We start from the raw sequence: 13,859 nt of genomic DNA, 5'->3' as shown, positions 1-13,859 counted from the left end.
GTCACAAATCAGATATTTTTGCAATGCTTCATAGTATTTCATCACAATATCCAACGTACCTTTCTGTATTAAGACAAATCCTTAAATAATCCTTTGAAAATTTTAAGTGTGATGTCTCTGTTTGTTATGTTTTATACATACAATGGTGTGTAACATATCAGTTACTGTTTGTAATCTGCCAAGAAAACATTGGTTATTGGGCAGTTTAAAAATATAATTAAAATATAAATAAATAAATATGCTTTATCATTATCAAATTTCCCAATTTAGCTTAGTAGATGCGTTTTACAATATACATGGAACAAAATGAAAACTCTAAACAACTTAAGTGTTTAGAATATCCTAACTTTTTTTTAAAAAAAATTGCAGAGATGTGGCCTTTAGTGTTGCTGAATCCAATCCTTTATTAAATCCAAATAGAAAAAGCACTCTACCTCTTTCCTCTTTTTGTAGATTTAAGAGTTTTTACAGCATACCAGTTTCTCATCAGTGCCTGCACAATTGTTGGCTGTACAAACGGTTCCCAGGTCACCTTGATTACAGCACAGCTGCCACCAGCTCATGTGGATACACCGTTCCTGACGGTTTTGGATTCTAGAACAATACATGCACAGTTAAGTACAGACTTTCTCTTTCTCCAGTGGTATTAAGATGGGGCAATCTGGGCTACTAGGATAGCTGCACCCTTGGTTTCCAGGAGCAATGAACTTGAAGACGACAGCAAGAGAGGCAGCTTCTGGGACTTCCAGACTGGCCTTGCCTGATCTGGAGAAAGCAAAGTCTTAGCAGAGTCCGTAACTGAAGTTCAAACTATACACGACATTAAATGCTTGATTGCATTTGACTACTTTCTCCTCCTAAATAGCAAACCCAGGAAGGAGGGTAGTCAGGATGGCAAAGTATAAAGAAGGGCTTTAATCCTCCCCAAAAATGTCAGTGTATTCCAGCCCCTTTTAGCCTCAAGATTTGATTTTCCATTAGTTCCAAAAGATCCAGGTTATAAAAGAATCCGTTAACCCATGATGTGAAATTTGACTTGTGCTGAGTAGCTGCTACCAGCCAGAGTTCAGGCATGTCTAGACTAGCCCTATATCCTGGGATCATTCCTGTGCATCCAAATGCCACACAGGGGATCCCGGGAGCAGGCAGGGATGACCCCTCCATTTTCCTGGAATAACCCTTAGGTGTAGAAAGGGCCTTAGACAACAGTAAGTCAGCTTTCTGTGTTCCTCTGTATCCAAGTAATGGAGAACCCCATCCCAGTGCCACTAGGCTTACTTGTGAATTTCTTTTATGAATGGTAGTAGTCTGAGGGCAGGTCCTAAGAGGTTGACAGAATGTTTTTCCCCTCCCAGAATTGGTGGTCCAGTGTCCTCCCTCCATGAATTCTGTTGAGATAGTTCAAGTATTGGGGTGGTCTTGGTTTTCTTCTTCTTCATGTTTTCTCTTTTTTGAGTGTTAAGTTCTAATGATTTTCTTCCAGAATAGATCTTACTCTTGTGGATGACACATTGCCAATTGAAATGAAACATGTCTTAATAGCTAAAGCAGCCTTCCCCAACCTGTTGCCCTGCAGTTGCGTTGGACTGTTATTCACATAATTCCTACCCACAACCATTGCCTGGGAATTATGAGAGCTGCAGTCCAACACATCTGAAGGGTGAAACCACCTCTGACCCCACCTGATGATCAGGAGCAGCAGCTAAATCAGGGTTCTTCCAGACAGGGCTTTTAAGGTGCTATCAGCTTACCTTCTCTGCATGATTTTTTGGGCTGACCTTATGATGTCTGTGCCCTCCTACTCTCCCATATTTTCACACATCAGGGAAAATCAGTTATAACAGGGTTAGGAAACTGCACATGTTTTGGGAAGACATTTGCACAAATTGCTTGTAGCTTCACAGTGGAAAAACAATGAATGGTAGAGCTAGAAGTCTTCTGTCTGAAAGAGCCCCTCAGCTATAAATACTGCCCCACCATGGTACCACTGAGTATTCACAGGTAAACCAAATTCCGCTTTTTCTACGTAACACACATGTTGTATCACTCAGTTTATGCAAGAATCCTAGTGAGATCAATCAGGGATAGGGTTTGCGACATAAAATTAAACTTATTATGATTAAATGCATAGAAGTGATTAGTTTAGTGGCTTTGTGAACTTTTGATTATCACTTGCCAACTTAATTTCCATTTTGTCTTTATGCAATCAGTGTAACCTACATATGGCCATAGCCTTCATGCAAAGCTTGAAACAGGAAAAAATGCTTGTGGCATCATCATTCATTCAGTGTGTAGCTTTTACCCTGAAGGTGCTGTCACATAATTTGGGCCCCGACTACAAATATTATATTTAAAGGGTTTTACATGTTGCTTCACTTTTGATTTCAAAACTTTCCCCCAACTGTTTGATGACTACATTGTTTTATCCCTTAAAGAAAATATTATTATTTCGTTTTGGGGTTTTTCATTTAACCATTGTGTGATTTGGTTTTTGAATACAAATATAGGCTATTTTTATTTTCAGGTGGAAAGCACCAGAAGAAATAAATGGAAATCTACAATCTTACATTCTGTACATTGCTAACAATGAAACTAATATTACAGTTTGGAATGTAATATATAATTCTACAGATCTTTTTCGGGATTATACTATCCAACACCTTTCCCCTGGTACTGAATACTTCATTAAGCTAGCGGTAAGTTGCAAATAATAACAACAACAAAAATAAATGAGACAATTGAGGAAATGACTGTGTGTGTGTGTGTGTGTGTGTGTAATCAGGGAAATCCACAGTAGAATCAAGTAAGTTTGGATGTCTATGATTCTGAACTGCGGATTCCACAGCAGACCAGCTTTTCCCAAGTCTGTAGATTCCCTGGATTCTGCAGACTTTTGGTCCATTTCTTTTTTAATTTTCAGAATTTTACACAAATTTATTCATAGAAAATATATAAAAAATAAAAAACACCAGCCAAAAATGTGCTTTTCCCCAAGTGTGACTTTGCACACATTTGAATTTGTGCACATGCGAATTTGCGCAAATTTGGGAAATTGGAAAAAAAATCTCATTCTGTCAGAGAGCAGACAATGGAATGAAACCTGACAACCTGCAAAATTCAAACAGAATATATTTTACAAAATCCATACATCCCTAGTGTGTACACACATACATGCACACTCAAACACATTTAAATAGGTAAAACCAATCAGTTCTTTGTTCCATAGTTTTTAAATTATTCCACTCTACCAAAGTTTCAAAGTGGTTTAGAGAAGCAGAATGTGATCTGCAGTTCACTACACATTAATGATAGGAGTGAGGTTGATGTGGGTGAGCTTGAAATATAGACTTCCCAATTTCAGAAAGTCTCTCCCCAATATCAAGGCAAGACGCTTTTACGATTTGGGCTTGAGCTTGATTTGCTTTGTATTGGGTTCCACACCCTATCACCATCACTTTCTGTCACCCTGCCAGCCAGATAACCAGCTTTCTCTTTTCCCTCTATTCCCCATTGTCTTCCAACCCAACCTGTGGTGAGATGGGCTTAATGGCATGAAGTATTCTCTTCACTTGCCCCCTGTTTTGCCTTTCCCTACATCCATTGTGGTGCCATGGGATTCAGGAGCCCAGGGCTTCATGGAAGCACATAGTTCTCCAGGGTTCCTGAGTGCAAGACATCTACAGCTCCTTGACTCTTGAATCTTTTCTACAAGAAGCATTTATTGTGCATTTGTGATTCCTTACTCATGGTTGCTTATGGGCTCTTTAGACCTTGTCATGATCTTCCAGTTTTACTTCTGGTTTTTTTGAAGCACTTCCCCATTTTCTAAAAAATGGATGAAATGGGGTATTATTTTAGAAAAGGGAAAATGGCACTCATTCTCTTTGTGTATTTGATCTATTCAGCTATAGCACAACTCCACCCAGAGGTTAACTATCAGAAATGTAGGAAAAGAAAAGCTCTTTGAATGTAGAGCTCGGATCTCAATGGTGTGACAAAACCGAAAGTATCTATATTCTCATGTATAAAAGCTTTCTTATAGCCACACCCAGAAGGAAGGATAGGGAGGGCAGAGGGACCTTGCTTTTGCTCTTCACCCTTTTCTGATCCCACAAGTCTAGGAGAAGAAAGGGGTCTAGGGGTCTACAGAGGGTAGAGAAATCCCCAGGAAGATTTCTGCATATACTGAAAAAGACAGCAGAACTTGTGCACACGAAGTGAGTGCGGTTCAGTTTATTTATTTATTTAACATCTAAAATAGATTCCATCTCTAAAATAGATTCTGGAGCAGTGAACATGAGAAATAGAACAGTACAAATATTAAAACTATTAAAGCATATTAAAATTATTCATTTTAAAACAGAATACCAATACTGTATTTCTTCGATTCTAAGACGCCATCGATTCTAAGATGCACCCCATTTTTAGAGATGTTTATTTGGGAAAAAAGGGCATCTTAGAATCAAAGAAATACTTCCCTCACCGCCCAGCCAACCTCCTTCCCCTCCCGTGCTTTCTTCTAATGGTTGTGTCCTTTTCTTTTTTCCCTCTGTGAGAGAAGAAACTGCCGTTTGCGCGGGAAGAAGGGGGGGCATTGGAAACAAAGAGTAAACTTAACTCTCCAGTCCCGCTCTTTACTTGTCTGTGCACCAGGGGACGACGACACGCGAGTAAGTCCCATGGAAATCGATGGGACTTACGAATAAATTTGCCTAGCAAAAAATCAGGCGCTTACCCAACCAGCTCCTCCTCGCTCGCATGGCTTGAGGCTGCTGCAGGAGCTTCCTCTTTTCCTCTTACCATATTGCTTTGATTCTAAGATGCCATCGATTCTAAGACGCAGTCCATTTTTAGAGCTGTTTATTTAGGGAAAAAAGTGTGTCTTAGAATTGAAGAAATACGGTAAAAACCATGGCTGGGCAATTGAGGAATCCTTCCTTGAAAAGAGCTGTGTTCAGGAGGGACTGGAAACAGCACAGTGTTGGCACCTGCTTGACCTCCAGGGACAGGGAATTCCAAAGAAAAGGGGCCACCAAAGTAAATTGTACATTGATGGTGTACATTGATGGTGCTATATAAATAAATAAATAAATAATAATAATAAAGGCTCTTCTCCTGATGGACTCAAGTTGAGCCATAGGTCCATGTGGAACCACTAGGAGTATATGCTCTACCTCAGTGACTGGGCAGTTGGTAAAGGAGAAGGCGCTCTCTCAGATATCCTGGTCCCAAGTTGTTTAGAGCTTTGCACTAGCACCAAAACCTTAAACCTGGCCTGGTAACAATAAGCAGCCAGTGCAGTTCCTTCAGCATGCCGGAAAGGGACAGTTCATGTATATGTGTGTCTAAATTCTGTAGATGTTCATAGGCAACTGAGTCTCATTGTCTGTATGATTTCTTTGTATGTGCGTGCGTGTGGTGCTATTTCTCCGTAACACCCCATAAAAGTAAGTGTAAAAATACAAGAGGAAAATAGGTGTTTATTGCAAACTAGCAGCATTTTAAAATGTCTTTTAAATGTCATTGCTGTTCTTTTTTGCAGTCATTTTCTTTTGTTTTTTTGATTACCGAACAGTGTAAGTTCCATGGTACAACTGAAAATATCTTGAATATAAACATGAGATTGTCCCTATTTGTTTTAAACACTCTCATCATTTTATAGTAATACCTATATAAGGACATTTGCTTTGATAAATGCCATAGAAAAATATTCTGCTCTTGATTATGAATACATTTACATTTATGTGTAGACACTCTGTATGCATTCATTTTACTCAACATGCTCTTGAATGCTCTAAATATTACACCACATTATACCACAAAGAAAATAATCTACCTTCAAGTAACAATAAGGGTCTGACTCAAAGCCCACCAAAGCAAGGACATTCAGACTAATTAAAGAAAGCTTGGAATCCATATATGTTTTTCCTTTGTGTATTTCAGCATAGTGAACTCCACAGGCTTATGTGCATTTCTGTACACACTTAACACACTTATAATACATGGTCCAACAGAAATGAATGGGATTGGATGCATATAACTAACAGTTCAATCCTATGCATGTCTGCTCAGAAGTACGACTTCAATGAGGCGTACACCAGGTATAGGATTGCAGCCTGTTTATTTATTTATAACATTTCTCCTCAAAGGAACCCAAGACAGGGTACATAAAATGGAGAGGAGGTCTTCCTCCTCTCCATTTTAGCCTCACAACGACAACCCTGTGAGGTAGGATGGGCTGAGAGTGTGTGGTCCAAAGTCACCCAGGGAGCTTCCAAGGACGAGTGTGGACAAGAACCCGGATCTCCCGACTCTCAGTCCGACACTCTAGCCACTACACCACACTGGCTCTCTAAGTGGATAGTTGGCTGTGTCTGCTGTTCAGACAATAAGCATAAAGTAGCCAGTTAAATGGATTTTTAAAATCTGTTTGATTCTCTCCCATGGTGAATATTCTAGAGGTCAACCTACTCTTTTTCTTTTCTTTTTTTTACATTCCATCATCATAGTTATCATTGATACCCACCAATGGTTATGAAAGGAGCACAGTTTGTATTTTTAAAATCTCCTACTGTTCCGTCAAGGCTATCAAGGCAACATACATGCCTCCGCCCCCCTCCCCCATGTTATCGTCACAAAAAGCTGAAGGAGAGTGACTGACCCAAAGTCATCCACTAATCTTCATAGCTGAGTAAGGATGTTGGAGGAATCTGTCCAAGGAGTGGAGCTCAACAAGCTTTCATTAGCTCAGCCCCTCTGGACTTTGGCTCATTTCCCCATGAGCTGGCCCGATTTTATTTATTTATTTATTTAAACATTTATATCCCGCCCTATATCACAAGGATCTTAGGGCAGCGTACAGATAAAACCATACATATGATTTTGGTGTTGCTGTTTTATTCTTTTACTATGTACAGCATGATGTACATTGATGGTGCTATATCAATCAATCAATCAATCAATAATAATATAATTATTATTCTAAAACAAATTAAACCATTAATATGTTAAAACCAATATGAAATTTTAAAACAGTAAAATCCAATTAAAACAAGACAGTCTACAGGCTGGTGGATTTAGCCGTCAAAGGCTTTATTAAAAAGCACCAAAATGAAGCCAGTGCAAGCACCAGTCAAGTCTCCAGTGGGAGGGCATTCCACAGCCGAGGTGCCACAACAGAGAAAGTCCTCTCCCATGTCCCACCATAGCGTATATTTCACATTGGTGGGGCACAGAGAAGGGCTCCTCCGACAGATCTCAGGTAGGCAGATATAGGGAGAGGCGCTCCCTCAAGTATCAAGTTCCCAAGCCATTTAGAGCTTTAAATGTCATTACCAACACCTTGAATTCCGACCGGAAACATTCTGGCAGCCAGTGCAATTCCTTTAAGGCTGGTGTTATATGGTCTCTATGAGATGTTCCAGTCAGCAATCTAGCTGCTGCATTTTGCAGTAGCAGCAACGTCCGAGTCTTCAAGGGCAGCCCCATGTAGAGTGCATTGCAGTAGTCTAATTGGGAAGATACTAGTGCATGTATTACTGTGGCTGAGTTATCCCTGTCCAGGAAAGCCCGTAGCTGGTGGATCAGCCAAAGATGACCCTAAGTACTCCGGGCCACACGGTCCATCTGGTCCTCCAGTGAAAAGGATGAATCTAGGAGTACTCCCAAGCTATGCACCTGCTCCTTTAGAGGGAGTGCAACCTCATCCAGAACAGGTGTGCATTGAATTGGGTCAGCTCATGGATTTTCCATTCCACCGCCCCCCAATAAATAGTTTTTTTTGCAAATTTTGGCCACAATTTGTAGAAATTACACTATTTGTAGCCCCAGTTTGCACAAATGCAAGTCAAGCGAGGAGCGCTGCAGAATTCTGGTGAGCCCAAAGAGCGCGAGATTGCCCAGTGATCGACATCCCTACAGCTCAGTGGAGATTGGAACCAAGTTCTCCCCAGTTCTCATCTGATACTATATATAACCAGGCGTGGGAACTGATGGAGTGTCCTTCATTCTGGCGGAACATATAGGACTGCGCCGTTTGATACAACCCCCCAACCCGCAAATCTGTTCTTTACCTCCTTATAGGAAAACAACATAAAAATACGTACGTTTATTCAGTATTTCTAGAACCATTACATCTGTATCCCCTGCATAAACAACTTTTGAAGGTGTCCCAGGATATGTGGTGACACCTGATAGAACTTTGGGGAAAGTTAAAAAAGCAAATGCTTACAAATGCATATCTCCTCATGTTTCGGTTCCACTTCTTCTCAGAGCAAGCCCTCACCTTTTCACACAGGAGTGGCTTCTGCGTCAAGGCCTTTTCTCTGATCCCTGGCAGGGGGGGAATTTCATACATGGTGGGTGTACTATCTGGAGGATGCACTATCAGCAGAGGCCTGCTTGCCTTGGGAAAGAATCTTCCTTGCCATTTCATTGGCTTTGCATAACTATAACTGAAAATCATCCTCCACAAACAAGAAGAACTACATATGAAAGGATCATGTTTTTGTTTGACATCTAAAAATATAAAATCAATATAAGTCTTTTACAAAACCTCCTGAGTTCTGGCTTTTCTGAATGGCATATGTTGGGGATATATTTATATGACCTATTATATTGTTGTGTTTTCTTCTTCTTCTTTCTTTTTTCTTTTAAAGGCCTGCACTGGAGGCGGATGTACAATAAGTGAAACGACTTCAGCAATAACAACTGAGAGTACACCAGAAGGTGTTCCTGCTCCTGAAGTCCAGTCATATTCCTCTGACTCCTTTAACATCTCATGGACTAAGCCTGAGTACCCGAATGGTAAGTGAACTCTTTTAGCCTCAAGTTAAAAAGATGATTAGTAAAGGTAAATTAATATTCTAAATGGCAGCTTATACGTGGTGCTTAATTTTTAATGATCATTTTAGCGCATAAAATACCTGAGATAGTATCATTGTCTATAGCGAGGAGATTGAAGTTTTCGGCCCGGCTTTGCTGTTTGGTGGCTCAAAAGTGCTCCCTTTTGATGGTTCGTGTGTACTGCATTCTTTTGCTTAATGCTTCCTGAAACGACTGAACTGAAGGATAGCCTTTGACATCTCTTAAGAAAGTATGGATTTTCATGGTACTTTGTTTTTTATTTCTGACTTTCAGATACATTTATTATCTTGTATTTGTACTTTTAAAAGCTTCTTAATCCTGAAACAGTTACTATGCAAGGGGTTATAACCCTCAACAAAGTTTATCTTTATGTATGTTGGCTACTTTTCTTTTCCTTTTCCATTACTAATCCTGCTCCTGTGCAGTTTGTCATGTCAGTGTAGTATCAGAGAGACTCCCTTGTGGGTAGAGTGTTGAACAGACCTGGGACACCTGGGTTCGAAATCCCTGCTGAGCCATAGGCCGTTTCTACACCTGCCTTTTTTCCTGGGATCGTCCCGGGATCATCCCTGTTTATCCAAATGAGACACAGGGGATTCTGGGAGCAGGCAGGGACGCTCCCTCCATTTTCCTGGGATAATCCTTAGGTATAGAAACGGCCATAGTTATTATTTCATGCCTTTATATACCTCACTCGGACATCCTTGAAGGAAAAGTGTATAGAAACATAATTAACAGAGCAATCCTATATACATGTCGACTCCGAAGTAAACCCTATTGAATTCAGTTGCGGCTTACAACCAGCTAAGCGTAAAGGATTGCAACTTAATCATTCCTCAGTACTGCAAGGTGAGAAAACCTGGCTCAGCTGGAAGTCTGTCTTCTGTCTTACACATTCTTGCTCCTACTTTAAAAATAAAAGTTCTTTTTTAGTGTACCCCATGAAGATCTAGTTTCACAGCAATCCACCTGCTTCCTTAAGGCTTATAACAGAACATGGTTCTAAGAAATTAGTTAAATTGAATTAGGTATTCATGCTCATTCTGACTCAGATTGCAAGCTTTGTTTTGTTTTTGCACAAAAAATGTCCACAAATCACATTTAAAGTTCAGAACTGTACAGACTTCACCACAGCTTGCATCCCAGTCTGTGTTCGGTCCAGAAGGTGCAAACTGGGGAAATCTTGATAAAAAAACAAAACAAAATGAACCGAAACAAATTTCTCATACATCCCTAAGTTGAATGCAAAATACTTTTAACAATGTCTTTGATAGTCTAAAAGCTATAAATAACTATTATAATCTGTGAATTAATTTATGTTTGCAGCAAGTGTACCTTCTGCTTTCAAAATTACACATAGTACTGTTGATTATTTCAGAATAATTTGTAAGCAATTAGGAATTTTAACAAGGTGGGTTTATTTGTCAGACATGTACTCCACTGAGTATGGACATGGTATGTGTTACATCTATTGGTTATTCTGTTATGTGAATTTTTGCACAGAGATGTTCAGGCCACTGGCAAGAGTGATCTGTCCCTTCCCTGACAGCCTGCTGGGCAGGAAGGAAGAAGGGGAGGGAGAGGGAGAGGGAGAGAGAGAAGTTGGCAGCAGAAAGAGAAAAAGGGTGATTCACCCACATTTGGCTCTGGCCCTACCCACTGTTGGCTTCAACCTCGCTCAGTACCAGCATGTGCACCCAACAGATTATCCATGAAGGAATATGGTCCCTGGCAGAAAAAAAAGGTTGTCCACTTAATCCTAATACCCAAATCTGCCGGCTAGAGGGGGTTGGGATAGGGTGGGGTGGGGGTGCATCCATACCAGCAGAGAAGAGCTCCCTTGGTGGGAGAGCATCCAGCCTGCTGGTACAGTTCTGTCCATGGGATGCTCTGGAGGCACAGATCTACCGCTGCTGGTGTTAGCCTTTGAAAAAAGGCATTCTGGTGGCAGGCCAGAGGTGGCCTTCAGTCCACAGGATTCAAACCCACTTAATTTCCCTGAAAGGCCCAAATATTGGGTGCCCCAATTACACCAGCCTAGAGATGGCATAGTTAATTAGAAATCAGTGGGGAAGTAAAGAATTGCCAGGCCAGCAGGGTGTGGGAGGAGGAGAAAAGAATAACCAAATGCACATTTTCATGCTTTAATCTATGGGGGAAATGTACATTTTCAGTTAGTGGTTGTTTTTTATAAAGTATTTTACATATTTTTCTATGACTAAATTTGTATAAGTAGATGACATTGTAAATTTCCATGGATGAAGCAGAGATGAGGTGTTTGCCTTGTCTGGAAGCACCTTATCAATGCTTCTTTGTCAGGAATGCATCGCTTTTTAATAATTTTTTACCGCAGGATAGAAAATAGAAGAGAGGGAGAATTTTAGTCAATATAGGTTTTATATTCACATTACAATCACAGCAATGTCTTCCTTTCTTTTTTTTAATGACCCAATACAAAACTGAAAAAAGGTCAGTCTGACTTTGATGTTCAATATTCCAAACTTTCAAATTGATGTCAGTCAGGTCCTGTGTTTCCATATTTCATTAAGATTAATGTAATTATGTTCAATATTTATACTGAACAGTAGTGATAATAGGAAGACACAATCATACATTTTACAATGAAGCTGATCTGAACATGGGAAACTAGGCACAGTTACAATTCAGTGGCTGTTGATTGTGTGATGTATGTCTCTTTATTTTTGATGGATGTAGTAAATTGTCCATTAGGAAAGATTCTGGGCATTATATTGACAACCACTGAACGTTTATGGGGATTCTACGCAGAGGTATTGTTGTGTGTGTGCCCATTCCCTCTGGTATTCACACGTGCTGGCAAACTGACACGAGACACTCACATCATGAAACTTCTGTTTTTCGGGGAAATCTCACAGTAACAAGCTTAATGGTTGCACACTCCAAAAATACACTTAAAGCTGAATGATGGTCAGAACGCTTTCGGATCCATGCTTCAGGCAATCACAAAGCATGGGAGGGGGGAATTCTTGAAAGGCTCAGAAAACCATCCCAAGGGAGCTTCTCCAGATGCTGCGTATACTGGTAATTCATGGGGACATGACTAAAGCCTAAACAAAATCACAGGTAGGGTAAAACACACAGCCACAGGAGTCCCATGCTTTCTGCTTACCATTGGCAACTCTCTGCCACCTGACTCGGGCAGAGAGAAAGATCACCCACCAGTCAATCCCAGCCTGCCGAATGCTGAGCTGACCTTGGTAGGCATGATCACAGGGAAGGGAAATATCCCAGGCACAAGAACTCCCCTGCATGTAATGTTCGCTCCGGGGGAGCTCCCTGCCACCTGAGTCAGGCCACACACACACAATCCACAGCAAATGCAAGTCCAAGTCTACGAAAAGCCTCACAGTACTTTTCATGGCACTGTTCTTAGATATGCAAAGTCCAAATAGCAAAGCGTCCACGTGCAGAGTGCTTTCAAAGTCCCACTCCCACGTGGAGGTGGAATCCAAAACAGGAGGGATTTCAGGCCTTGTGTCAAGAGATGAAACCGAGCGAAGGTTTCTGCATTGCTACCCTGCTTATAAGCCTATTCAAAGCCACTTGACAGATGGGTCATCTGACCTGTAAACCCATACCCATGTGCCAACAGGGCAGGACTGCATAACCCACTAACGTGACACTACTATCTGAGTTACTCCTTCAATAAGTGGGCCCCACCTTTCCCCCGTACCCAGGTTCCCAGGGAAACCTTTTACAGCTGCAAAGCCATGACAGGGAGTGAGAGAGCTACTCCCATGAGAAACTCTGGCAGAGATAAGCTTGCAGAGACATTGTCATTCTAGAACTAATTCCTATTAAATCTACCTGAGGCCTTGTTAAAGTCTTACACGACTTATACCTGACAGGTATTACCTGAAGAAGCACCTCTCCTAGTATACCCATACAGTATGGTCAACGTTTGAGGCCCTCCTCTGGCTGCCTCCTCTGAGAGAGGTTTGGGGCCCTCTTGGCTCCACCAATGGTGGGGTGCTTTCACCAGTGACATCCACCAGGTAGCAACATTGTCCTCTTTTTAGTGCTAGGTCAAAACTTTTCTCTACTCCCAGACATTTGACAGCATATGATAGCTTTTTAACAAGACCTGGGATTTTTATTGTTGATTGTTTCAAATTGTTTTAATATTTTAATGTTAATGATTTAAAGTTATTATACTGTATTTTTATGGTTTTTATCTTTGGAAACTACCAAGAGAGTTTTGGCTTTTGAGCAGTATAGAAATGTAAAACTCTGCTATTTTAAATTTATATTTCTGTGCTGCTGCTGATTTTATCCTGGTTGTGTTTTTATATTGTATTTTATATCATGTTTTAATACTGTTTGTTTATACTATGAATGGTTTTAATTTTTGTGAACCACCCAGAGAGCTCCGGGTACTGGGTGGTATAAAAATGCAATAAATAAGACATCAATGAACTAAAAATGAAATTATATAGCTAAGGGGTGCGGAATCTCTTTCAGCATTAGGGCTGAATTAAATTTTGGAGAAGCCAAATCCTGGGCCCCAGCTATACGGAGGTGCTTTGGTGCCGGGCGGTGCCTTGCACCCGCATTTACCTTCCTTCTCAGTATCTGCACGGGAAGGAAGGCAAGTGTGGATTTTCATTCCTAGCGCCTCTGAATTTTTTTTTTTTTTAAAAAAGAAGTTGGGGGGGGGAGAAAGGAATGGGGCCATTCATCCCTGGAGGGAGGGAGGAAAGGAATGGGGCTGTCCCCCTTTTTTAATTTAAAGGGCACAATATGCGGAGCACTGTATATTCAGATTGGAGGTTGCCCGGTCCTCCGCTTGAAAAGTTTTATATATATAAAAGAAATGGGGTGGGGAGGAAAGGAACAGGGCTGTTTCTACTAGGGGGAGAGGAAAGGAATGAAGACGTCCCCCCTTTTTTTAATTTAAAGACCACAATATGCAGAGGTCTTCATATTCAGAATGGAGGTCTGCGTATTTAAATCAT

The 13,859-nt window shown here is 40.8% G+C and overlaps 1 protein-coding gene across 1 annotated transcript in view; it reads left to right on the top strand.

Moving 5' to 3' along the window:
• The window catches only part of USH2A (usherin), a 594,633-nt gene that overhangs the window by 264,949 nt on the left and 315,825 nt on the right, over positions 1-13,859 (top strand). The window contains exons 33-35 of the mRNA XM_063125387.1: positions 454-613; positions 2,525-2,696; positions 8,658-8,805. Of these exons, the coding sequence (XP_062981457.1) occupies positions 454-613; positions 2,525-2,696; positions 8,658-8,805 (480 nt within the window). The remainder of the gene's footprint in view (positions 1-453; positions 614-2,524; positions 2,697-8,657; positions 8,806-13,859) is intronic.

Source organism: Elgaria multicarinata, chromosome 4 (assembly GCF_023053635.1).
Source record: "Elgaria multicarinata webbii isolate HBS135686 ecotype San Diego chromosome 4, rElgMul1.1.pri, whole genome shotgun sequence".
Classification (NCBI taxonomy): Eukaryota; Metazoa; Chordata; class Lepidosauria; order Squamata; family Anguidae; genus Elgaria; species Elgaria multicarinata.
This window is presented reverse-complemented; position numbering and strand designations above follow the sequence as displayed.